We start from the raw sequence: 25,269 nt of genomic DNA, 5'->3' as shown, positions 1-25,269 counted from the left end.
TACCAAATATTAACACTGATTTTCTCAGGTGTTCAAATACTTATGTTCAGCAGTGCAAGACAAATAAATTCTTTAAAAATCATACAATGTGATTTCCTGAAATTTCTTTTTAAATTCTGTCTCTCAGAGTGGGAATGCACCTACAATGTGAATGTCAGACCCCTCCATGATTTCTAAATGGGAGAACTTGCAAAATCGCAGGGTGTTCAAATACTTCTGTTCCTCACTGTATACAAAAACAAAGCAGCAAAGAGCAACTTAATCTGGAGACTGTGGCCATATTTAGAAAAATATAATCTGAGTTTAATAAAACACTGTTCAGCTATTCATATTAAACCTCAACTGTATGAGTCTGGTTTTGGTCTCTGTTCTTTTAATAAACTGCTTTATAAACTACCCGTCTTGAAAGTCATACAGGGAAAACTCCCCCGTAGGAAAGACAGATATACTGTATGATTTCATCCCTGACGGCAGACTCAATAAACTATAATGAGTATCAAGCCATAGACAAATTACACATAACCACAAACAGTTAACCATTTCACTGTGCAGTACTCTAGCCTGAAGCCTGTTTTACAGTGTTTTCACCCCTCATTTAACTTTCATGTGTTTTATTCTGTATTTTTCAAATCGCCAAAAATAACTGATACAGTAAAAAAATAGAATATCACTAGACTTACAACAGATACAGTAGTAGCAAAGGTTCTTACTTGTATCTGAAGAAGAACAACTGGATCAGCCAAATGGCCAGCAGCACCATGCCGTTGATCTCTGTCACTGTAAATGCCCACTTGACCCTGTCGATATAGTCAAAAAACTTATCTGGAAGAGGTGGACTGCTTTCTTTGGGTGGGACTCTCTCGTGGACTACAGTGATGACGACTGTGGTCAGGACCAGGTTAAAACCAGCATAAAAGAAGGCTATTGCTGTCTTCCACCATTCCATGGGCAAACGATTGACCTTGGACTCTGGCACAGAAATCTTCACATAGTCATTATGCCTCCCTATGCCCTTCCGAAAGCCCCGCTTTGTATCCTCGCTGCCAGGTGTGTGGATGGGACAGCTTTTACCACTGCTGGGCACAGCAGCGCCCTCCATTCCTGGACTCAGAGTATCAGCGGTTTCAGAGTTGCTTGCATCCATAAGCTCCTGTGAGGCCATGGATGCCTGCTCTGTCCATCCACGGGGCCCGCTCCTGTGGCTCCTTTAGGGTCGAAACTTTTAAGCTGCAATGACAGAAAGCAAAAGGTCGGAAGCTGGCAGATTCTAAGGTTTGGAATTTGTGCAGGATAGAAAAGCAAATAAGTAAATAAGCACTGCATGGTTGCATTAAAGATGTCAAACAGTGAGGAGATGCACCCTCATTTACCATTATTTTCACTCTTCAGCTCACTGAAAATATCTACTTTAGACTGAAAAGCTGTTTCTGAGTTTATACGTAAGAACCATCTGTTTTAAATGTGGTTCTGTGAGTTATGCTGTTACATTTTCCTTTCCATTATCATTGACCAGAACCACTCAGACAGGGCTTCTGTTTGGACATTCAGTAAAACTCTTATTTTGGGTCTTCTGAAGTCTTTCCATCATACTGTTTTGGTTTTGTCCTCAGGAAGAAGTTGCAATAGTAGGTCCAGTGGTTTCATGGTCAGGAAATCTGTTGCAACAGACCAATTTAGGGGCGCATCATAAAGCTTTCAAACAAAAGTAGAGTAAGTTAAGCTGAGACTGAAAGTTCACTCTTGACCTGACAAAAGAATCTCACTGCCACCACAGTCCATCCAGTAACTGTTCTGGATCTTACAATGTCATTTTTCTGCTTCTTGTTAACAGTGGCTTAAAAGCCGATGACAACCATGGAAACTCCATGTGCTGAAGAAGATCCTGTGATACAACTGAAAGCTCTAGAACAGGACTTTTTGCTGAGACTGTTTTGTAAACAAAACAAAACTACAAAAAAAATAATATTAATAATGGATAAACTGTTAGAAGCCAGAGGTGAATGAGATAAACAGAAATAAAGATAGAGTACTTAAAAACAGAGACCTGTACGAGTCTGTATAATCTGTATAATGTATATAAACACAGGTGTTGCCCTGAGGGTTATTGTCTAATCATATGGTCATTGGTTAAGTGTTCATCAGAGTGACAGCCTGGGGGAAGAAACTGTCCCTGTGCCTGGTTGTCTTGGTGCACAGTGACCTGTAACGCCATCCAGAGGGGAGGAGTTCAAACAGATTGTATCTGGGGTGTGAGGGGTCTGCAGTGATCCTCTCCGCCCTCCTTTTGACCCATGCGGTGTACAGGTCCTCCATGGAGGGCCGGCTCACACCAATGACCTTTTCTGCAGTCCTGGCTGTCCACTGAAGTCTGTACTTGTCCTGTTTAGTTGCTGACCAGACAGTGATGGAGGTGCAGAGAACAGGCTCGATGATTCCTCTGTAGAACTGTATCAGCAGCTCCTGGGGCAGGTCGAACTTCCTGAGCTGGCGCAGGAAGTACATCCTCTGCTGTGCCTTCTTGATGATGGTCCTGATGTTGGACATCCACTTCAGGTCCTGGGAGATAGTGGAGCCCAGGAACTTGTAGGACTTTACTGCTGATACAGTGCTGCCAAGTATGGTGAGGGGGAGTAAGGTGGGGGGGTTCTTCCTGAAGTCCACTGTTATCTCCACTGTTTTGAGTGTGTTCAGCTCCAGGTTGTTGCAGCTACACCACAGGACAAGCTGCTCAACCTCCTGTCTGTAGGCTGACTCGTCACCGTCTCAAATGAGACCAATGACCGTTGTGTCATCAGCAAACTTTAGGAGCTTGACAGGGGAGTCCTTTGAGATGCAGTCGTTGGTGTAGAGTGAAAACAGCAGAGGGGAGAGCACACATCCCTGGGGGGCACCTGTGCTTATTGGGCTTTGGGTTGTTGGGCTTTTTTCAGTTAATGATCTGAGAGAGCACTACAGCTGTGGTCTTTTTTTATTCTTTCACATCTAAAAGGCTTCTAGTCCCTTTAACAGCCCCATTAATGGATTTGAGGATATTGCTAATGGCTCTGAAATGCATCTCAACAAATGTCATCTAGAATACATACAGAAGGGTACTTGAAGAAGAACTTGACACTCAAACTGAAAAAGGATAATAATAGATTATTATTGGATACTAGCTGCTGAAAGAACCAGTTCCCTAGAATCAATTTTTGGCAACACACAGTGGAGGAAGGCTGTTAGAGCAGAATGCCCTCTGACTAACCCATACCAGATTCAACCTCTGTTATGCAACTGATGGATGGCTACAGAGCACAAAGTGTGACAGGCTTTAAGGGTTCATAAAATCTATTAATACTGACCAAGATGGCAAATAAATCAGCAAGAGCAGACAAACAGTATAAGCTGATTATCATGCCATGCCCCTTATCTTATTAGTGAGATTATGTTGCATCTCTGTGGTTACTTATACTGCAAGATGTGATCGTATATTTTGATTAAGTTTACTGTGAGGAGAAGTCAGTCTGATGCTGCTGTAGCACAGCGTTTTACATTATAAGTGTAAAAGCTTGTGAATGTTTCCTTTTGGTTTTTAAAATAAAAGATAACAGACATTTTTACCGTCTGTACTTAGATGAACAGAGTGAGACAGACTGTGGTGTGTACTGCTGAAACACTGAGGCAGTGCCAATGGTAATTTCATTATGATACTGGGACATTTTTAGATTCACATCCCCTTAGCCCTACAGTGCATTTATGAGCAAAAGTGGATTCAAATGTGTCAAACTGGCATAAGCAATGATCAAATAGGAGATTTTTTTCCCTGATCAGACACACAGAGGCGGAAAGTAACTAAGTAAATTTACTAAAGTACAATTTTGATGTATTTGTACTTTACTTGAGTATTTTAATTTTCTGCTACTTCATACTTCAACCTCACTACATTTTACAAGCAAATATTGTACTTTTTACTCCTGTCTGTAGGCAGATGTTCTATGGTTCTTCTACTTTTTACTCCACTGCATTTATTTTGATATCTTTAGTTACTAATTACATTTCTGTATCTGATTAACAGAACAACATACGGTATAACCAATAAAACTTTATTGATCCCAGGTGGGAAATTCACTAGCTACCCATCAGCACTTCAAACTGTAAGCATATAAAGTAGTTAATATTAGCTCCACCTTTACCAGTTGCAGTGTTAAATGTGAGGTGCAAAATAATGAACCAGATAATATAATGTACATCAATGTGAAATGTGCCATTTGGCTTTATTGAATACTTTTGCTTTTGGTACTTAAAGTAGATTTTGATGCTAATACTTTTGTACTTTTACCTAAGTTCATTTTGAATGCAGGACTTTTACTTGGTCACAGAAACCCAAATTGAGTATTGGTAGGATATGGGATGTAAAGTCGTCTCTGATGTTGTATGGAGCCATATGGAGTCATATATAAAGAACATGTAAACATGTGATCTACGGATTTGAACAAATCACTAAAGCCATAGTTTCTCTGTTGGGGACAGTCTCACTGAGTGCTGCTGCTCTGATTTTTAGTTTATGGAAATGTAGTTATTGTAAATATTGACTCAAAAGTGTCACAGTACTAGTTCTGTGTTGGAAAAACTACAAACACAGTCCTGAAGTTCTATGGTTCTTTTGTCTGTGCATACTGACAGAGCAGTGTGACATTTGGTACAAAGAAGATGGGAGACTTTCCACTGTGTGTACTTTTACATGGAATGTCAGCAGTGTCTCTATTAGACACGTTTTCCACTGGTCCCCTCCTCCCTAGTGTACAGTACGTACACTGGTGTATTTTCCCACCATGCAGAGCACCCGGTACTCTAAAGGGGATAGGTGGTGGAAAACTGGCATAAAAACCTATTCCATAATGGATAATCTATTTCAAGAGAAGCCACCCAGTTGCTTTGAAGGCTGTATTTGACCAGAGCTTGGACTCCATTTTCAGGCCTTCATAATAACATGGTACTATTGCTGGCCACTCATTTTCTTCTTCACATCATGAGGACTGTCTTCAACAGAGGGAGGGTTAAAAATAAGTCTCACCAGATGAGACCCTGCCCTTTATGAACTGTGACACTACAAGAAGGAGTTGACTCTATATACTATAAAATGTGCTCTCTATAAATCCATCCTTTAACCTGCATGTTTAGCACTACATCATGTTTAGATTTGAGTGTTTTGTTTCATCCCAGCAACAGATTCAGTAACAGTTCCAGATATTAAATGAATAGTTCAAACGTCTCACTGAAGAGAATGGGACTGAACAAGCATAATACTTTTGTATACAGTAAAACTTTGGTGCTATGTAAGTACTATTTGAGTTTATAATAAAAAAATGCCTCATCAACAGTCTATTCATTTGTGCCCTGAGTAATACAATATAAAAAATACTCCATGAAAAGTAGAGCGTTTTTGTTGGTTTACTTAAAGTAACACAAGTAAAAGTAGCATTGATGCATGAAAATAGCTTGAGTGTAATTAAGTTTACACACGAGTTATTAACTACTCTGTAGTGTAAACATGTTTAATCTTAAACTCTGCATATAATAATAGCTCATCGTATCTACTCATACTCCTAATATTCAAAGTATTTATAGATATCAACTAGATTCAGTGAAGTAAAATGTACAGCTGCCTCTGAAATGTAGTGGAGTAGTAGTAAAAAGTAACACGAAATAGAAATAAGTAAAGTACTAAAGCAGCCCTATACTCAAGTATAAGTATAGGGCTACTTGTGGTAACAGCAGATGCTGACATTTAAGTAATATTAATAAGGTTTGCCTTTAGTAATTACCTTGCATATTCATTTACTAGCATGTCATGACAATGATGCTAAAGACAGAGAGCAAAAGTTTAAAACCTCTGATTCACAGTGATGTTCGCATAGTCTACTGGCTCCCGTGACCACTGTGTAATACTACAGTAGTTCACTGTCCTAGCGTTATTTCTCAAAAGACACCAAATTTTGTAGTATACAAGCCAACACAGCCACACTGTGCATGGAGCCATCCACTTTTTGTGGGTGCCAGAACCACATGTGGGGTGAATACTAGCAGTAATGTTAGCTTCAGGACTGGGTGTCTCCCATGCTTCCAATAGATTATAGGGTGGCAGGCTGTCACATGTGATTTGTGTGCCATGGCTGGTTTTGAAGTTTACTTTTGGGGTGTAACACAGTGGCCACACACATTGTTAAACACCATGTGCTATATAAGGCTGCTGGGTGGGGCAAAAGGTTATTATATGCCTTGTAATTGGGGTCTCTCCTTTTTCATTAAAAGCTACTGCAACTGGGAACTGACATCTAAATTGTTCAAATTGAATTAAAGCAAGGCTGCAATTCCAGCTATGGCACAAGCATGCACAGTCCGTATATATCATTCAGAAATATTGTTTGTGATTTCTATTTAAATGTGTTAGAGCTTCATCGTCTTTCATCTCTGAATGTCACCTGATGCTATGCTGATCGGATGCTGTGACTCACATCATCATAACACGAACACGTAGTCTCCCGGCTCGTGCCTAATCCAACCTAATCAAACTTTTTGGATGAATATATATGAATAAAAAGACATATACCACAAACAGAAATCCATATACAGGCTATGCATGTCGAATAGAATTCGTATCTAAGGTGCATTTCTATATCTGTAAGCCAGACTGATAAAAAGTTGAATGTTATCAGGAATATAAACCTAACCAGGCAGCGCATCCTATTAAAGTTCACGCCACAGTTAATCTGCCATAGGATGTTAATAACAGCTAGGCTAACCCAGCACACAGGATGAAAATCTGCATTTAATTTCACGTTGTACAGCTCATAGCATCCTACCTGCCTTGCTCGGGCCTCCTACTGCCTCTTCCTGTAGCTGCGGTTCCTTGAATCCCTGATGCTGCGCCCTGTCGGATCGCTGCTTCGCTCAGGCTGGACTGTTACTGCTACGACACTGAGTCTCGCTATGGAGAGACTGGCGCTCCTCCCAAGCTCCACATATTCTCATTCAGCCTCACATCCCCTTTAATTCAGACTCGGTCCTGTAATCAGCGCAAGAATGGCCCTGTTCATGTAAAAGAGGTGCTCTGCAAGACTGCAGTCATCTTAACAGTTAGTGGAGTAGAACAATGTCGTATTATTTGTGCGTAATTGTGCATTTTTAGGGAGACATAAAATCTTCTGTTTACTACCACGAACATCTAAATTGTTCAAATGGAATTAAAGCAAGGCTGCAATTCCAGCTATGGCACAAGCATGCAGAGTCCGTATATATCATTCAGAAATATTGTTTCTGATTTCTATATCACAAACACGCGGTGGTTAGCGCTGTTCCCTCACAACAAGCAGGTTCTGGGTTCGAGCCCCGGCCAATCTGGGGCCTTTCTGTGTGGAGTTTGCATGTTCTCCCCGTGCTTGCGTGGGTTCTCTCCGGGTGCTCCGGCTTCCTCCCACAGTCCAAAAACCTGCAGCATAGGTTGATTGGTGTCTCTAAATTGCCCGTAGGAGTGCTTGTGTGTGTCGTCTGTGTGTTGGCCCTGCGATGGGCTGGCGACCTGTCCAGGGTGTACCCCGCCTTTCGCCCGCAGCTGGCTGGGATTGGCTCCGTGACCCCGTTTGGGACTAAGCGGTTTGGAAAATGGATGGATGTTGTAACTGTTGTAAGTAACTTCTCATAGCCTATTTATAGCCATATGATCAATTAAATTATACTTGTTTCATTTTCAGTACATGAACATTTAAGTCATGTAAACAATAATTAAATCTCGTTATATCTTTAGGAGAACTTGATTTTCCCTGCAAGTAAGAAACTCTCTGTTTTACAGCTACTGGTTACAGATAAGTTGAGTCATTGAGCCAGTTATTCTCTCGAGATACATAATAGCTGTGTCCCAATTCAGGGGCTGCGTCCTTCGAAGGACGCAGTCTAGGAAGGCGTGGCCATTGTACACTTGAAGTCCGAACCATGGGCCGACCTGAAATGAGAGTTGGAGCCTTCGTTGCCCGGTGAAGGAAGGACACATTTCTCGGCCGCATTTGAAGGAGCCTTCCAAATTGTACGGTCTTGTGCTATGACGCAATCGGTCTTCCAATGCAGCCTTCGAAGGACGCGTCCGTTGAAATGGGACACAGCTAACGATGCAAAACTGACATCAGATCAGTATTTCTTCCGCACCGACGTCAGACTGAGGAAATGCGTCACTCCATCACCGGTGACGACGTGGCTGCTAGTAAAACTCTCCTCGGTTCGTGTGCCAGGCTCGTCATACGTACCTGTTAATAAAACCAAAAGACACCAGCAGTAATAATAAACAAGGAGCAGAGGGGCTTGTTGCTAGGTGTGTTTGAAAAGAGATAACCGATTGAACTAGCCGCCGACTGCTGCCAGCCATGGAGACATATGGCAACTCACACAAGAAACAGAAGCTGAGCAACACTGCTGCAAACTGGGTGAGTTTTATTTTACCGAGTTGTGTTAATTCAGCATTTTGATTCATCAAGTCTCTCCCGGCCTGTCCGTCTCCACTAGTCAGCAGCCAGTGAGCTAACTAGCCGCACAGATTAGCTAATAAGCAGATTTAACATTATAGCTAACGTTACTGCTATGCAGTAAAGCTAGCCCTGCGATGTAAAGCCTTGGTTGCCGTGCTCACGACCACTGCCCACCTCCGCGACCGAAAAGTGGCTAATATGTTCATCACTAACGCACTTAACTTATTCTAATGCAATGACATCAGTTTGAATAACTGCAGGGCTCCAGACCAACATTTAATACAGGAAGCATCGGTGCCACTAAGTTTCTTCACTTCTGTTTTGCAACGTAATGCAGAAGAATCAATATTTTTTGTAAACTATTTAAAATAACCTTACCATCCAATGTGCATAACCTATATTTATCATTAAATTCTGTGAGAGGAAGACTTTTAGAACACAGTAAGTGGGAAAATCACTTCTGGAACAAGTTTCCACCTCTTTTTATGTAGTCTCTGTTTAGTGCTCTGTAGCCTCCAGGCAACATGATGATGTTGATGATTAAATTGTGCACATGATTTGCCGTTTGGGTAAGCGATTTATTTTATAGTTAGTTTTTCTTCTGAAGAAGAATTTCTGCTCTTTGGTGTTGGACTTCATGCACAGTTCATCTCTCTCGCTCACCTGGCTAGAGAAGTAACAAGCTTCCAACACATAAATAGGATAAGGCTATCTACCTGATTTAAGCAGCTGTCTGTGCAGATTACATTTCAAATGCGCCAAAGCAAAAAACTGACTCAAAGTATAAGAAGGGGTCCACAGATGACACGTGTGTTTCAGTGTGGATTGACACATTTGATATATTGGAAGTCTCTGCTTCTTGAGACAGCTGAATGACAGACCTGCAGATAAACATTAAGATGACAGTATCGTAGAAATTGTTACGTCTGTCCAGCATTTCTACAGTGAGACAAGCCGTTCCTGCATAACCTTTTTTGTAGGTGCACCCAGTCGCACCCTTCTTTGAAAACAGTTGGTCACAAGATACGAATGATGATCACTCACAGTCTGGAGCCCTGAAAATCCTTGCAGCCCACTTGATGGTTTCAGGATCAGTGGCGACAAAACCTTTATTTGTATTTGCCAGGCAGAGGTTTTGTTTGATTAGTACTTAAATGCACGGTAATTCTGTGCTACAGTATTAGTACATTGTGGCCTTCCGAGATCCCACAAACACTACAAACAATATCAGGCATACAGAGCCAATATACATAGTATCATTTCAGGGTATGCAGCGTGCAACTAATGTTACCTATCAAGCTCATCACGTCAGCCGAAACAAGCGTGGGCAGGTTGTGGGCACAAGAGGAGGATTCAGAGGATGCACCGTTTGGCTGACTGGTAGGTTGTGTGATGTTACAAAAATACATTTCAGGGTGCCTCTAAGTAATTTTTTCATAACCCTTTTGTTTTCCCCCCTGTGTAAAGGTTTGTCCGGTGCAGGGAAGACAACGGTGAGCATGGCCCTGGAGGAGTACCTGGTATGCCACGGTATCCCCTGCTACACTCTGGATGGGGACAACATCCGTCAGGGGCTGAACAAGAACCTGGGTTTTAGTCCAGAAGACCGAGAAGAGAACATCAGACGCATTGCTGAGGTGGCTCGTCTTTTTGCTGATGCTGGGCTGGTTTGCATCGCCAGCTTCATCTCTCCCTACAGCAGAGTGAGTGACTCACTAAAGAAAGCATCAGATGATGATGGGGTTAAATATAGCTGAGCTTCACTGATACTGTAGAAAATTTGGCTCTTGTTTTGTTACACAATTTTTACCAAACCTATATTTTGGTACTTTTAAATTCCTTAAGGAACAGTTTTCTATCACCATCCTTCATTATTATTTTTCTGAAAATGGTGAGATGATTATGCTAGTCTTTAATGCAAGAATACAAAGTTATGATGTAACTTGATAAAGTAGACCTTTGGAGGTGCGTCAACTGAGGGGCAAAACTCAAATCCTGGGGTAAAATGCATGGTTAATATACACATATGTAAATTCTGTTCTTGATTATTCAAATACTTGATTCTGTCTATTTTTGAGTACTTGGAATTTATCAGGATGTGTGTGCGGTGCTTGTTCTCATGGCGTTATGCTGTCTGTTCTCTATTGCTGCTTGAGGTGCTGAAATTTGTTTATCTAGATATGTGTGTGGTGTTTGCTTCTCATGGTGTTATGTTGTTTGTTCTCCATTGCTGCTGAAACACTGAAACTTCCCCATTGAGGGATCAATAAAGTACCTACCTACCTACGATTTAAAAACTGCTCAAAAATTTAAGGGAACGCTTAAACATCACAGTATAACACCACGTGAGTTAAACTTCAGGGATATCAGTCGGTCCATTTAGGAAGCACAAGTGACTGTGAATCAGTTTTACTTGCTTTGGTGCAAATGAAAGTGACAACCAGTGCAATGGAGAGGCAAAAGCAAGGCAATCCCCAAAAAAGGGGTGGTTTCACATGTGGTGGCCACAGACAAATGCTCTCTCCTTGTCCTTCCTGACTAATTCTTCTCAGGTTTTGTGCTTTGCTAGTGTCTTTGTCAGTACTGGTAACATGAGGCGGTACCTGCAGCACAGTCAGGTTGCACAGGTAGTCCATTTACTCCAAGATGGCAGTCATAGTGCAGTTGCAAGAAGGTTTGCTGTGTCTCCTGGTACAGTCTCTAGAGCATGGAGGAGATGCCAGGAGATGAGCAGTTACACCAGGAGAGCCGGACAGGGCTGTAGAAGGGCACCAACCCAGTAACAGGACTGGTATCTGCTCCAGGAACGGGAGGAGCACTGCAAGAGCCCCGCAGAATGACCTCCAGCAGCTACTGGTGCACATGTTTCTGACCAAACTGTCAGAAACAGACTCCAGTGGGGCCCCTTGTCCTCTAGTACTGTGCTCACGGCCCAACACCGTGCATCTCGACTGGCATTCACCAGAGAACGCCAGAATTCACAGGTCCACCATTGGCTCCCTGTTCTCTTTACAAACGAGAGCAGGTTCACACTGAACACATGTGACAGGTTTGAAAGAGTCTGGAGATGCTGTGGTGAACGTTATGCACCTGGAACATCAGAACATGACCGGTTTGGTGGTGGGTCAGTGAGGGTCTGGGAAGGCATATCCTGTGAGGGCTGCACAGACCTCCATGTCATAGCCAGTGGTACCCTGACTGCAGTAAGACCTAATTACTGCACACGGCTGTGAATGGTGATGTCTTCCAGCAGAAAACAAATGATGATCTTTAAAAGCACACTATCTGTCACTAAATCTCATCTGTACCTTGCTGTATATGTTGTTTTTGTCAGGATCGACTCAATGCCAGGAAGATCCATGAGGCTGCAGGGCTGCCTTTCTTTGAGGTGTTTGTGGATGCCCCGCTGGATGTCTGTGAGCTGAGGGACGTGAAGGGACTGTACAAGAGAGCCAGAGCAGGGGAAATAAGAGGTGTAGTATCTGCAGACTGTGCAGTGCATTAGTATTTCCAAGGCTTAGATTCTCTGGCTCATATACATTTACATAGTATTTTGACCCTCAAGAGGTTGCGTCAAAATGTACCTTAAAATTATACTTTGTTGTGAAATGCACTGAAAACAGTGAGTACAAATAAGTGGTTTATAATGTTTATAATTAGCTTGTAATCAGTTTTTTTTATCCGATACATAATCTTGCCCCATTTATGAGCCTGGTATGGTTACGTTTAGGTCAGCATAGACCAATAAAAAACAAGCAGGCCTAGGGTGCTATAAATTAAATTCTCCTCTGCTTTTATCGAATTTTCTTTAAGGTAACAGTGCACAACTTCTTCTTTCCTGAGTTTGTGTCATTTCTGTAGGGCAGATTGGCCTTTGTTCAAATTTCTAAACCTACTCGTATAGTAGTCTTTGATTTTAGAGTATGGATCAAGTAGTTATTAATCATGGTTGTGTGGTTATTGATTAAAGGGTATTTCAAGGGAAACAAATATCTGGCTTACATGTGTTGTTGGAGCACTGATATTCCATACACTGTAGTTTTTTGTTTGTTTGTTTGTTTGTTTTAGTACAGAGCTCAAACTTTGCATTGTACTCTCTGTATATCTTTTATCAGGTTTCACTGGAATTGACTCGGAGTACGAGAAGCCGGAGGTCCCAGAGCTGGTGCTGAAAACCGACTCCTGCAGCGTGAATGAGTGTATACAACAGCTTATTGACCTGCTTCAGGAGAGGGTGAGAAGACTAACTGCCCTCCTTAGTTTACTTTAGCTTAGCCCTCTTCATCCTCAATGGGACTTAGGGCATAATTGAACCCATTGGGAACCTTCTTGTACAGCGTGATGTGTCTTGCCCCATGTCAAGCCCAAGTCTTTCAACTCAGCTGTCCCTGTTCCTGAGCTGGAAAAGAATAGCTATTGTACAGCTGGACGTTTGTTCTAAGGGTGTACTGCTTCGACTTCCAGTTTGGCTAAAGTCTAGTAAAAGCACTGTGAGCTTTCCCTTCTCTTGTTTTGATGCTGTTTTGTGCTGTGTTGTCCTTACAAGATTACTCAGGTAGGTGAATTCCTCAACGAAGTCGAGTGGTTCACCGTTCACTGCAATTGGTCCAGCTAGAATTTTGTTGATGGACAAAACTTGAGCCTTGGAGATGCTGATGTTCAATTCAGTTTTATTTGTGTAGCGCCAAATCACAACAAAAATCATCTCAAGGCACTTTACATAAAGGAAAACCCAACAAGTGGCAACAGTGGGGAGGAAAAACCCCCTTTAAAGGAAGAAAGCTGTGATAGAACCAGGCTGTTTGATGGTGACCATCTGCCTTGACTGGTTGGGATGAGTGGATAGCAGAGAGAGAAAGGCTGTCTGCTTAGCTAAGCTAATCAGTCTCCTTAGATGTGTTTAAAATATGTTTATCATGCTTAGAGTCAACTGTTGAGATTCAGACTTGAGATGCAGTGTTGCCTTTTGGCCACTAGGGGTCAGTGAAGTCTCATAATTGTATGGCTGTTGATGTCACTGTGTCTACCCTGTATCAGGTATGTCAATATTTCTTTAGTAAATAGGAAAGCTCTACCAAAGTCTTGAATGTTTGGGATGTTTTCTCATGATTTTTGTAGAATAATTAATTTCACACTCTTTTGGTTCCACAGGATATAGTTCCCATTGATGCATCTTATGAAGTAAAGGAGCTGTATGTTCAGGAAAACAAACTGGACCTGGCGAGGGCTGATGCAGAGACTCTGCCTGCTGTACAGATTGCCAAGGTACTTTTGAATTTTAAAAAGACTTTAATACATTTTATATTAAGTTAAACTATAAACAGATCAACTACGGTCTGTTACACCACTATTTATGTGCATATTATTAGCACTGTTAGTCATTTTTCTGTCCAGTTTTTCTATCTATCCTTCATATGTAACCTTTGTAACTGTATGTCTGACCCTCAGGTGGATATGCAGTGGGTGCAGGTGCTTGCTGAAGGCTGGGCCACTCCTCTGAATGGTTTTATGAGGGAGAGAGAGTACTTGCAGTGTCTTCATTTTGACTGTCTGCTGGATGGTAAGAAAATCCTAACATGTCATGTTAAAATTTGAGTTTTGCTATATTTTACAAAAGGGCACTAGGTGGTGATGAGTGCTCACAATGTGGATTAACCAGAGGTAGCAGATGGTTTTGTTTTGGGACCTAAGTACACATTTTCTCCAACAGTACTTAAATGTAATGTTGTTTTTGTAAATCACTTTATGGCACCGCCATCATGCCTTTCAAATATAGCAGGAATTAATTAAATATATGCCCTGTTGTGAGCCTATATAAACACAGAGAACTAAGATGGACTCTTAGCCAACCTATTGAATCCTCAAATGTATTTCAGCTGTAACTCTTTGCTTCCCTCTAAACGTTCCACTTTATTCAAGTAAAACTTGAACACTCTTGATTAAACAGAGCATTAAATTAGATCAACAGATATTCCCTGTGCATCTCAGTGCAAGCTGCAGTACATACTGTGCACTGCTGAATGTGCTGAGAGACTTAAATAAGATTAGGGTAAGGGTTAGGCACATAGTGGTTATGGTTAAGGTTACAGTAAGTCTCCAAGAAATGAATGTAAAGTCCCCACACAGGATGAAAACAAACATGTTTGTTTTACTGAAACCAGCTTTAAGCTCTACACTGTGAGAGAGGGGACCGGGAGAGGGTCCAGGGGAGAGGTGGGTGTGCAGCAACAGTCAGTGTCCTCTCTTGTCTGCCTGGTCCTGCCTATCCTAGATCTGATGTCTTGTCAACAGTATGCTATTCCCTGTTAACCTGGGTGGCAAAATGAACCCAGAGAACTGATCCAAGCCTGTGTGGACTGCTGACTACTGATCAGTGCACCAGCCTTGAAAATGGTGGCAGGACTGTTGCATTGCCTGCATACAGTATGCACTATACAAACTAAATGGAGGCCCACTTGCAAAAACATTGTTCTGTAGCACATAGTAGTCAAAAGCTCTACAGGTTACCTTTTAATGCAGCTTGAACTCAGGGATTGTGCTTTGTCAACATATAGAGGCCAACAGACAGCATCACATGTCCATGGGTTTTAGAGCAGAAACAACTAAAGTTCTTTTTGACAAAAAGAATCTATCAAAGTTGATTATCAGTTAACAGTTTAAGTATTTTTTCAAGCAGAACATTCTCTGATTTTAGCTTCTTAAATGAAAGGATTTGTTGCTTTTCTTTGTCATATTTGATAGTACACAGAACATCTGAGTTTTAGACTGCTGGATAAAACCTCTGGGAAGCTGTCATGATCATATTTCACTATTTTGTTATATTTGGTGATTAAAAGAGGAAATTATTTGCAGATTAAATGATAATTTAAATAAGTTTCTGGTTAAATGCATGTTTTCTCATCATAAAAATGGCTCTGTTGCTCCCTGTCCTAGGAGGTGTCATCAACCTGTCAGTGCCCGTGGTGCTGCCGGTTTCCACTGCAGATAAAGAGCGTTTAGATGGTGTGACAGCCATGGCTCTGGTCTATGAAGGCAGACGAGTTGCCATCCTTCGCAACCCTGAGTTTTATGAGCATCGCAAAGAAGAGCGCTGTGCACGTCAGTGGGGCACCACCTGCAAAGACCACCCCTACATCAAGGTAAAATTTTGAGATGACGCATTCAGAGTTAGGGTTTTTATTCTCTGAAAATAGGATTTACGGTATAGGTTAACGTGTTGGAAGTGATATAGAAGATTCAATAGCTTATCCTGCAGCATCTGCAGACCGTCTGCCTCAGTGTGCTGTGTGTTAAAAGCAACACAAAGCAAACTGCCTCCCCGGATTCAGCGTTGACAGAACACAGATCCATCCGAGCTGGCCTTTTCACATTGCTTATGGAAAGACTGAATAGGTGGTGGAGTTGAGCTTTTCTCACAGTCTGTCAGCACGCCCAGTGTAATCACTTGATCTTTTTGATCCACCCTCCTTGTGCAGGTGTTATATTTGGAGGCTGACTCTCTCACTCAGCCTCCACCATATGTGTTTGAGATCATTGTAGGACTCAGCTGAACATGTTGTGAAATCCCTACCAGCTCCCACCTTTCACCCTTCTTCAGATAAGCCTGGGAACATGTTTCCAGTCTCCATTTGTTCATTTTCTACTGCTTAGTCCCTGAACGGGGTCACGGGGGGGGGGGCCGGAGCCAATCCCGGCCGGCAATCGGGCGAAGGCGGGGTACACCCTGGACAGGTCGCCAATCCATCGCAGGGCTAACACATAGACGAACAACCACACACACACACTCCTATGGGCAATTTAGAGACACCAATCAACCTAAGCTGCATGTCTTTGGACTGTGGGAGGAAGCCGGAGTACCCGGAGAGAACCCACGCAAGCACGGGGAGAACATGCAAACTCCACACAGAAAGGTCCCGGGTGGGGCCCGAACCCAGACCCTTCTCACTGTGAGGCAACGGCGCTAACCACTGTGTCTCCATTTGTGTTGCCTTCATTTCAGTGGCAAGATAACATCCTGAAACCACACCCTGCAAAAAAGTTATGTTGACTTGCTTTAACCAAACATCCTGCTACTGCTGAGAAAGATCATCGTCAGATTTACTTTTTATAACTCATTGGCTAAATTTAGAGCCCATTGCTAAAAATGCTGGAGGATGATTAACTTTAATGCCAACAGCAGTCTGAATATTTCACACCATTTGACTATAATTTTTATTTTTTCCCCACCCTTTTTTATCATCAAATCTGGCTTGATAATGTCTTTTAAGGTGCAAGATGCTGCAGTTTCTTAAAACTGGTACCGTGACTGCCCAGTATCAACACCTGATGCCTAAGCACCGGCTTTAAACAAACACCAAATACGCTGCATTTCCACGACTGTCACTTTATCCACTCAACCTGTTACAGCTGAATGTTTGTTCACCTTGCTGCGATTATGGTGTCACTCATTAAAGAGAGTGTCTGTATGCTTAAGTGTATGTTTAACTCCCTGCGCCAGAGCCAGTCTGTCAACACACTTCTGAGTTGGTAGCGACAACATTTTTTTAAGATCCCGTGCCATTCCATCCAGAAACGACCTGTTCCATATTACATGTAGTTAATCCACTTTTTTCTTGTTTACTTATCTGTCATTCATACTTGAGCCCCCTTCATCTGAAACTATGGTGCACTGGCTGTTTATTTGGCTAGGGACCTTTCACATGTGAAGTCTTTGAGGCATTTATAATGGTTAAACAGAGCACATGTGTACACGTAGGCCTGCTCCTTTGATTTATCCACACTGACATTTTCCATTCACTTATTTTAGGAAACATTGCAACTTGTCTTTCCAAAGAATAAGACTGACACGTATCCTTCATGGCAGCAGACAGGTTGGATTAATTGGAGGGTGGAAAACAAATCACAACACATTCCTGAAAGCTTCTCACAACCAGGCCAAGTGGTTACTGATTACAACTTGTAGATTTTTATGTATAATCAATCTGTTTTAAAGAATGGAAGTCAGTTTTTTTTAATAATAAATTACATCAGTGAAAATAAATGACATGATAGATTTTTTTTTTTTCTTTTTCTTAAGTCAACTTGAAATCGTTTATCCCGTCACTGCCTGCCTCATTTGTGGCCTTTGTTTTGAGTCAGCCGCTCGTCTCAGTGTTGGAGTTTTGCTTCCATCATTGCCTAGCCTGCAGCAAATTGTCACTTTGTATCACATTAACATTTCACAGGCCAGTGTTTTCAGTAACTTTAGCTGTGGTTTCATTAATATCACAGAAGGCAGGCAAAAAATATTTCCTGAAACAGTAGCACTCTGACATTAGCACTCTCGCTGTTGTGGTCATGAGCTCATCACCAGGTTTTATTGTTGAATACAATCTTTTTTGTGCATCCTCTTGTTATTAAAAGTGAGGTTGTAAATGTGGCCAAATACAGAAGAACGCAGTGCAAAGTTGTGTTGACAGAGAGAGAGAGACTGATTTATGCTGCTGTGTGTGCGTGTCGGGGGGGTATTATAATTCATGCTGGCCTGGTTCCTGCATAGTGACATTTTTATGGACCACACTTAAGTCTGGATTATGTTTGTGTTGTGTTCACTGTCACAATCACTGTGACTTCTGTTTCAGATGGTGATGGAAAGTGGGGACTGGCTGGTTGGTGGTGACCTACAGGTTCTGGATAGGATCTACTGGAACGATGGACTCGATCAGTACCGACTGACACCCACTGAGCTCAAACAGAAGTTTAAAGAAATGAATGCAGGTGTGGGGCCAGGCTCTGTTAGTTTTTGTTTATTTTCTATCAGAATTAAATTAAAACGGCTCATGAGTCAAGGACTTTCAGACAGAGGGTAATGTCACTATATTTATAAACGACTGCCAATTTTTCTCCATGTAGACTTTGGGGAAAGGGAAGGAGGAGTCGGGGTAGAAGGGTCACATGAGAGAAAGCTTTGTGAGCTACCCCTTCACCAGTTATGACACATGCTGTACTGGCCAAGCACTTAAATGCTTGATTGTCTCTGGGTCTTGTACAGATGTATTTTGTCTCATCATAACAAACCCTTTGCCTCCTTTATCTCTATTCAGATGCTGTATTCGCCTTCCAGCTCCGCAACCCGGTCCACAACGGCCATGCCCTTCTGATGCAGGACACCCATAAGCGTCTCATTGAGCGAGGCTACCGCCGGCCTGTTCTGCTGCTCCACCCGTTGGGAGGTTGGACCAAGGACGATGATGTGCCGCTGCCTTGGCGAATGAAACAGCATGCGGCTGTGCTGGAGGAGGGTATCCTGAATCCCGATTCTACCATTGTTGCCATTTTCCCCTCACCAATGATGTACGCGGGGCCAACTGAGGTAAAGATGGTCAAGGGTGTTGTATTTGTTTTAGGGTGCTGCAAAACTGACAGGGAACAAAAATGAGATTGTGGCACTGAGTAATGACAATAAGCGCAGAGACAAGGACTGTCACATATGCAATGGCAGGAAAAGGGATTTATAGTCGTCTTGGGGCACTGCGTAGCTGTGCTGCTTTCCATGCCATGCACAAACCTCTGCGACTGAGCATAGCTGGAAACCTTTTAATCATTCACTTACGACAAGTTCTGGAACAAATTATTGAGAGCAAATTGGAGGCTGGTGGATGTTAGGCAGCGAGTTTGCTCGGTTTGTATTTCTGAATGGGAGGTTTAGAGACAGACTCAGCTCCACTGTTACTATCATTGTTCTGGCCTTGTTTACCAGTTAAAAACAACATATGCCCTTAGTTTATCTGTCACTCAAAATGTAAAACTGCCTTTTCCACTTTCAGCTGGTGTTCATAATTGCCAGAATGTTCTTGAGACTACAGATTCCATCCTGAGATGAAATCATGTTTTGTAACTTTAATCAAAAACCCTGCGTCTTAAACCAAGAACATTATTCAAATGGAAGTAGTATTAGTAATTACCAAACATGATTGTTGTTAGAGTGAGGGTTGTGGAGTTATTGATGATGACAAACGGAGCAAGAGCCTCAGCGCTTATGGTGAATGCCATAAGGGATGTCCAAAGGGAACAACTCATTAGAGACAGTCGTGGAGGTAGAGTAGGTCTGCTAATGAGAGAAAAGGGTACAGGTAACTTTTTTTTTTTCTAACTAGCTTTATATTTTAAGAGTTTAGTTAATCTTTTTACTTTCACTGAACACATTTTAGATAACATTCTAAGTTGTAGTGAGATATTGTAGCATCCAGAGAAAACAGGTTCCAGTCGCTGCTATATTAAAAGTAAAAATCTTTACAAAAATGGTGTTCTGTTAAATCACATACAACACAAAGGGCAAGTTGATCAGACACTTAAAACATCAAATATCACACACTACTTGGAGATTTTACATAGTGGACTAATATCAGCAGGACTCCCTGGCTCAATGCATCAGGGTCTCATTAACTATACATCATTAAAGACCTTCAACACCACTGACAAGCTGCCCAGCTAAACCAATTACACTGGGGGTGGATGCTGAGCACAGAGTAAACAAAGCTAAACCGTTACACAGATTAGTTTTCTTTTTAACAGGATTCATAACTTTTGTAAATGTTTGGCACAAAGTTTTTCTTTATAGTCTTTCAAACAAAGCGCAAACAAAAATTGCATGTTCACTTATTTTCTTCCCAAACTATTGAGTCTTTGTTCAGTCTGTTTTCTCCTCATCCACAGGTTCAGTGGCACTGCAGAGCTCGCATGGTGGCCGGTGCCAACTTTTACATTGTGGGCCGCGACCCTGCAGGCATGCCCCACCCTGCCACAGGAAAGGACCTGTACGAACCCAGTCACGGAGCGAAGGTCCTCACCATGGCCCCAGGCCTCATCACCCTGGAGATTGTGCCTTTTAAGGTTGCTGCTTACAACAAGGTCAAACGAGCAATGGACTTTTATGACCCCAAAAAGTGAGTACTTGTTCATATTAGAATTTCATCTTGTTTCCCACAGTCCAAGTTTAGTGGGGTCATGGAAAACAGAAAGGGTTTGAGTCTAAAGAAGGAGTGCTCACTGAAACTACACTAAAAGGCTTATTTGTAAATTTAGTCCAAAGTAATACTTCACATTTAGGCCAATTAGAACCAGCAGCCTAAACAGAAATTACATTCTCCAAATTAATTACTCATTAGGCTTGTCTTGTTAAAAAACAAAAACATCCATTTTCTTTCCCCTTTTTTTCTGTTTATAGTGAAATGCCAAGCCAAGAAAAACAGGAAGTGCTTTTTCTTACGCAGTTGGAAGGTTTGGTGGATTTGTATGAGCTTTGATGTTGCTCAAAAATTACAGAGACCTGCCATTAATTAGTCTGTATATGAGCACCGCACATGACTAACAAAAAAAACAACCCCAAATCATGCAATCTCATTGCCTCCCCTCCGGATCTGATTTAGTCTCCAACATCAGGTTATGCAACTGTAGCCGTGTTTGGCCAGGAACTAAATATGGCCAGAATAATCATTAGATTTCCTTTGTTTTCCATGATGCATATTTTTGACGTTATCTCCAAAGCAAATTGGAGCTTAGCGAGAACATTAAGTACTTCTGTAGAAAGCCATGACGGTGCTTCTTAAAATAGTGTTTCACCTAACCGAGGATGTGTTTAGCTTTCCTTGGCTTTGAAGGCGTAGCATGACCAGGTAAGAACACGAGTTTCCTCTAAATTTGAAACACCGTTAGTAATTTTTGCTTAACATGAGTTCAGGATTGCATCATTTATATATGTTACAGGTAGGCACGTGCCAGAAGAAGCTAGGACATTCGAGACGATCCGTTTGTGAGACAATCTGTTGCCACACTGATAGATGTCATCTTTTTTTCCACTTTAGGATAAAAACTTTAGACAGGGTCATTTTGTGTAATATTACAAGTAGACTGTCCAAATTTGTTTTAGCTAGAGAGGAAGCAATGAATTAATGATTGACACCAATATTAAATTCAAAAACTGAGATTCCATACCATACCAATTCTATAACATGCATTGTAGTTATAAAACATGGAAACAATCGCCTCATTAACCTTCAGACTTTCAGCCACATCTCAGACTGGCATAACATAAATCTAGCAAAATACAGTTTTATATGTAATATCATTGACCTTGAGTCATTGTCATTGGCTTGTTATTTAAGGGGTAAAGCTTGAGAGAAGAATAACTGAGAAGTTATTTATGGTATGCCATTCTCAAGCCCACTGACAGCAACTTGCCTAATTTCAGAAGGACTATGGATGCTTAGCTTAAAACTAGCAAGACCCCTCAGTCTCTCTTAAGTGCAATGACTCAGATCACAGCGGTCTGTTTCTAATTTGACACTGTATAAAATGTTCTCAGAAGAACTGGCCCGGAGCTCCTCTACCTTGTGCCATGTGAAGTTCAAGGTCTTCACAGATTCTTAATGGTTCAGAGCCACAAGATGTGCTCTCAGCACCATGTGATAACAATTAGACCTTCTACTCCAGAAATAGGACGAGCTTCTCTGAATGTAAGCTCAGTGGAGAGCAGTGTAAATGTCTGCTAACAAGATGTCTAAAGTCTTATTTTTCCTGACAGTAGTTTATAGACAAAGCAAGAGAAGATGTGATGAACTTGTGCTCGTGTTCTCCTCAGTGCCGGTTAGAGAGGAAGGCTGTGCTTGGCTGCTCGCTTCAAATGGAGTTGTTCATATCTTAAACTTTTGTGAACCAGGTGTACGCCGTGTGCAGCGAGAAATGTTTGGGCAAAGGAAATCCACAATCCGAATGTTTGAAAGAAGCTTTTTCTTCACGTAGCCACAGTTTAGTGGCTTGTCAGACGTGCGCAATACCGTAAAGTGATCATTTAGGTTAAAGTTGTCTGAGCTGCCAATCGAGGACATTGCACTTGTTTTTTGTCTATTAGAATCACTGAATTGAACAGAAACTGGTCAGCAGCGCTAATCTACTCAATGTCAGTAGATTAGCTTCACAAGAAGTTAGGCAGTTGTTAAAATCAACCTTTTTAAAAAGGGCAGTAGCGCTCCTATATTCATTCTTCTTTTTGGGAAATTGATTCTTGTTGGTAGCATCACCTGGAGTTGTTGGCAGACAGCGGTGTTTCCTTAATGAGAGCAAAACTTAGTGGGTTCTCTTTGGAAGTGTTAAGTCTTCGTCTACATGCAACCTTGGCCCTCTAGCATCTCATAAAAATCTAGGTGTTTCATTTGATAACAGACTGAAATTTGAGAAACAAAATGCTGTTAAATCTAGTTTTTTGCAGCTAAGGTTGCTTAGCGAAGTTAAACCTTTACTTTCTTTCAGTGATTTCAGGTTGCCATCCCTGCTTTTATTAGCTCCTGATTAGGCTAGTGCAACACTTTGTATCCTGGGCTCAGAAAAATTTCTTTTAGAAAACTTCAAATGGTGCAAAATGCTTCTGCACATCTCCTCTCCTCCCCCTAACGGTTACCTGTTCATTTTAGGATTCAGTTTAAGCGGCTGTTACTTAGATTTAAAGTAACAAATGCCTAGGCCCCACGATACCTTTCTGATCTTGTACAGTGGCATAGGCCTTCAAGAGCTCTCAGATCCGCAAATAGATTTTTGTTGGAGGCTCCTAGGGTCAAACAATGTCTATGGAGAGATTGAAATTTCTCGGTAGTGAAAGCTTTGTCTCTGCCCTGTCAGTTTAAATCCTAACTAAAAACCAGTTTGCTCTGGCCCATGGATCCTAGCAGAGTTTATTCATTTTTATGATTGTATTGTCATTCTTATTTCAGTTTCATTTGTGGAGTGCTTTAAATCAACACGCTGTTTTTAAAAGTGCTATATAAATAAATTCATTGTTTAGTGAAGACCCATAAAATACCTTAAAATTACACGCAGGTGGAAAATAATCAAATACATTTACTAAAGTACTGAACTTAACAGTTTGTATTTAGTATTTCTATTTTCTGCTATTTCGACTTTACTATAATTCAGGGGAAAATATTGTACTTTTACTCCACTACATTTTGATCAGTTTGGTTACTTTTCAGAAACTGATCATTAAAACAAGGTCTAGTATAATCATCAGACTTTTTTGATCCTTGGTGGAAAATGCTGAAGACTTCCATTATGTATTTTAAATTAGTTAAATTCAAAACGGCATGCAAGGTAGTTAAAATTCTAAATCTACCCACTATGCAACAGTAAACCAATATACATAATATTGCAGCTGTACTTTTTCATATATATTGATGCAAATACTGTTGTACTTCTAGTTAAGTAAACACTGAATGCAGGACTTTTACTTGTAACACTATTTTTTACACTCTGGTATTGATACTTTTACTTAAAGCATCAGTAATTCTTCCACCACTGATTACACATTTACTCTAAAGTATTTCAATCATATATGTGGGGTAGGGGTCAGCTGTACTGGCCTCACTTTCCAACCACCATTGCAATGGCACGCTGATGCAGCAACTCTCCAGCCACAGTGATTCAGGATGAAAGCAGTTGCCAGAAATGGTCAGTGTATGAAATGTAGAGAGTTCAGTTAGAAAAATATTCTGATACACAAACGATCATCACATCTATTTTCACCGCATGGGACGTGAAATGTTATAAGAGCTCTGGTTTGTGGAAATGCTAACTGGCCTGCTTGTATGCCTCGATTCCAACGCAGCAGGCAGTTATTGTTGGCTCATGTTTGCTGCGCTGTTGATAATCAATCTTTACACTGATTTGAAACATGGCTGTTATTCTTTTTCTTTTCTTTTTTTTTTTTTTAACTGCAGCCATCAAGACTATGATTTCATCTCAGGCACACGCATGCGTAAAATGGCTCGTGAGGGAGAGAATCCTCCTGATGGCTTCATGGCGCCAAAGGCCTGGGCTGTGCTGAAAGAATACTACAAGTCACTGGAGAAGGCTTAATGGCTGCCTACAACACCGAGAAACAGTGGGTTCTACTGATGTTCATAACAGTGAATGTGGGGACCACTCCGCTACTGTAAAACCATGCTCCAGCTTCAGTCACTTTTACATTTCAGTCATGAAACTTAGCTCATTTGTGTTCCCATTATTTAACTAAACCTACTGATAAACATAGGACAGAGCGAGAGAACCAAGCCTTTGTGTCTTTGCACCAACTTAAAGCTACAGTATGCAACTTTTTCCAAATATTTTTGCTGCAGAAATCTGCCCCAAATCTTGTCTTAATGTGGAGAGGTGCTGCTGACGCCTCCTGTGACCCAGACTCATTGAACAGCACTGGTGGCAGTGCAGAGGTGTCAGCTTCCTAAAGGTTTTGAGCAGGACTGACTGCTAAACAATCAGAGATTTTCAATTATTTCTGCTCAGTCGGTAAGTTTTACATTCTCATTTCTTGTTGGGCAGAACGTGGTGGAGCATAGTAGAGCAGGGAGAGGGAGCACGGTGCAGAGCACAGTGGGGTGGTAGTAGAGCAGGGAGAGGGAGCACGGTGGAGTGATTTGGAGTTTCATAATAGTGCTACCTTAAGTTATATACTGTAGCTTTAATGACTATTCTGATGACTGGTTGCAAAAATAGTGTAAAGATTTAAAGAACATGACTTACAGTAGTTTGTATGGAAAGTACTGCTGAACAGTGCTTGAAAGGTGGGAATATAATTTAGCATTTCTGATGTCCACATTTTCAAAAAAAGAATTACTGCACCCGCTAGAGTTCCCTGAACACCGAACAATTTGCTTTGGACTGTATGTTTCAAAGTGGCACTTGCTCAGTGTTTGGTGTACACAAGTATTTGATGTAAACAATGAGTGCCTTGGCGTTCAGAAAGTGGATT

General features: G+C 41.5%; 2 protein-coding genes across 2 annotated transcripts in view; one reads left to right on the top strand and one right to left on the bottom strand.

The window, feature by feature from the left end:
- Window positions 1–7,361, bottom strand: part of sgms2a (sphingomyelin synthase 2a) — a 12,261-nt gene extending 4,900 nt beyond the window's left edge. Inside the window, exons 1-2 of the mRNA XM_020591686.1 lie at window positions 6,840–7,361; window positions 711–1,227 (exon numbers count right to left, since the gene is read on the bottom strand). Coding sequence (XP_020447342.1) covers window positions 711–1,162 — 452 coding nt within the window. The 5' untranslated portion in view covers window positions 1,163–1,227; window positions 6,840–7,361. The remainder of the gene's footprint in view (window positions 1–710; window positions 1,228–6,839) is intronic.
- Window positions 7,362–7,843: 482 nt separating this feature from the next.
- On the top strand, window positions 7,844–24,894 carry papss1 (3'-phosphoadenosine 5'-phosphosulfate synthase 1). The gene is made up of 12 exons (XM_020591834.1): window positions 7,844–8,450; window positions 9,758–9,872; window positions 9,960–10,195; window positions 11,827–11,965; window positions 12,608–12,726; window positions 13,644–13,757; window positions 13,941–14,052; window positions 15,426–15,631; window positions 18,113–18,248; window positions 18,575–18,843; window positions 20,187–20,416; window positions 24,239–24,894. Exons 1-12 carry the CDS (start codon window positions 8,391–8,393, stop codon window positions 24,375–24,377), a joined length of 1,875 nt encoding a protein of 624 aa, XP_020447490.1. The 5' UTR covers window positions 7,844–8,390; the 3' UTR covers window positions 24,378–24,894.
- The last annotated feature ends 375 nt before the right edge of the window (window positions 24,895–25,269 follow it).

The sequence above is a fragment of the Monopterus albus genome, unplaced genomic scaffold (assembly GCF_001952655.1).
Source record: "Monopterus albus unplaced genomic scaffold, M_albus_1.0 scaffold15.1, whole genome shotgun sequence".
Classification (NCBI taxonomy): domain Eukaryota; kingdom Metazoa; phylum Chordata; class Actinopteri; order Synbranchiformes; family Synbranchidae; genus Monopterus; species Monopterus albus.
The sequence above is the reverse complement of the archived record's forward strand: the minus strand, read 5'-3'. Positions and strand labels throughout refer to the sequence as shown.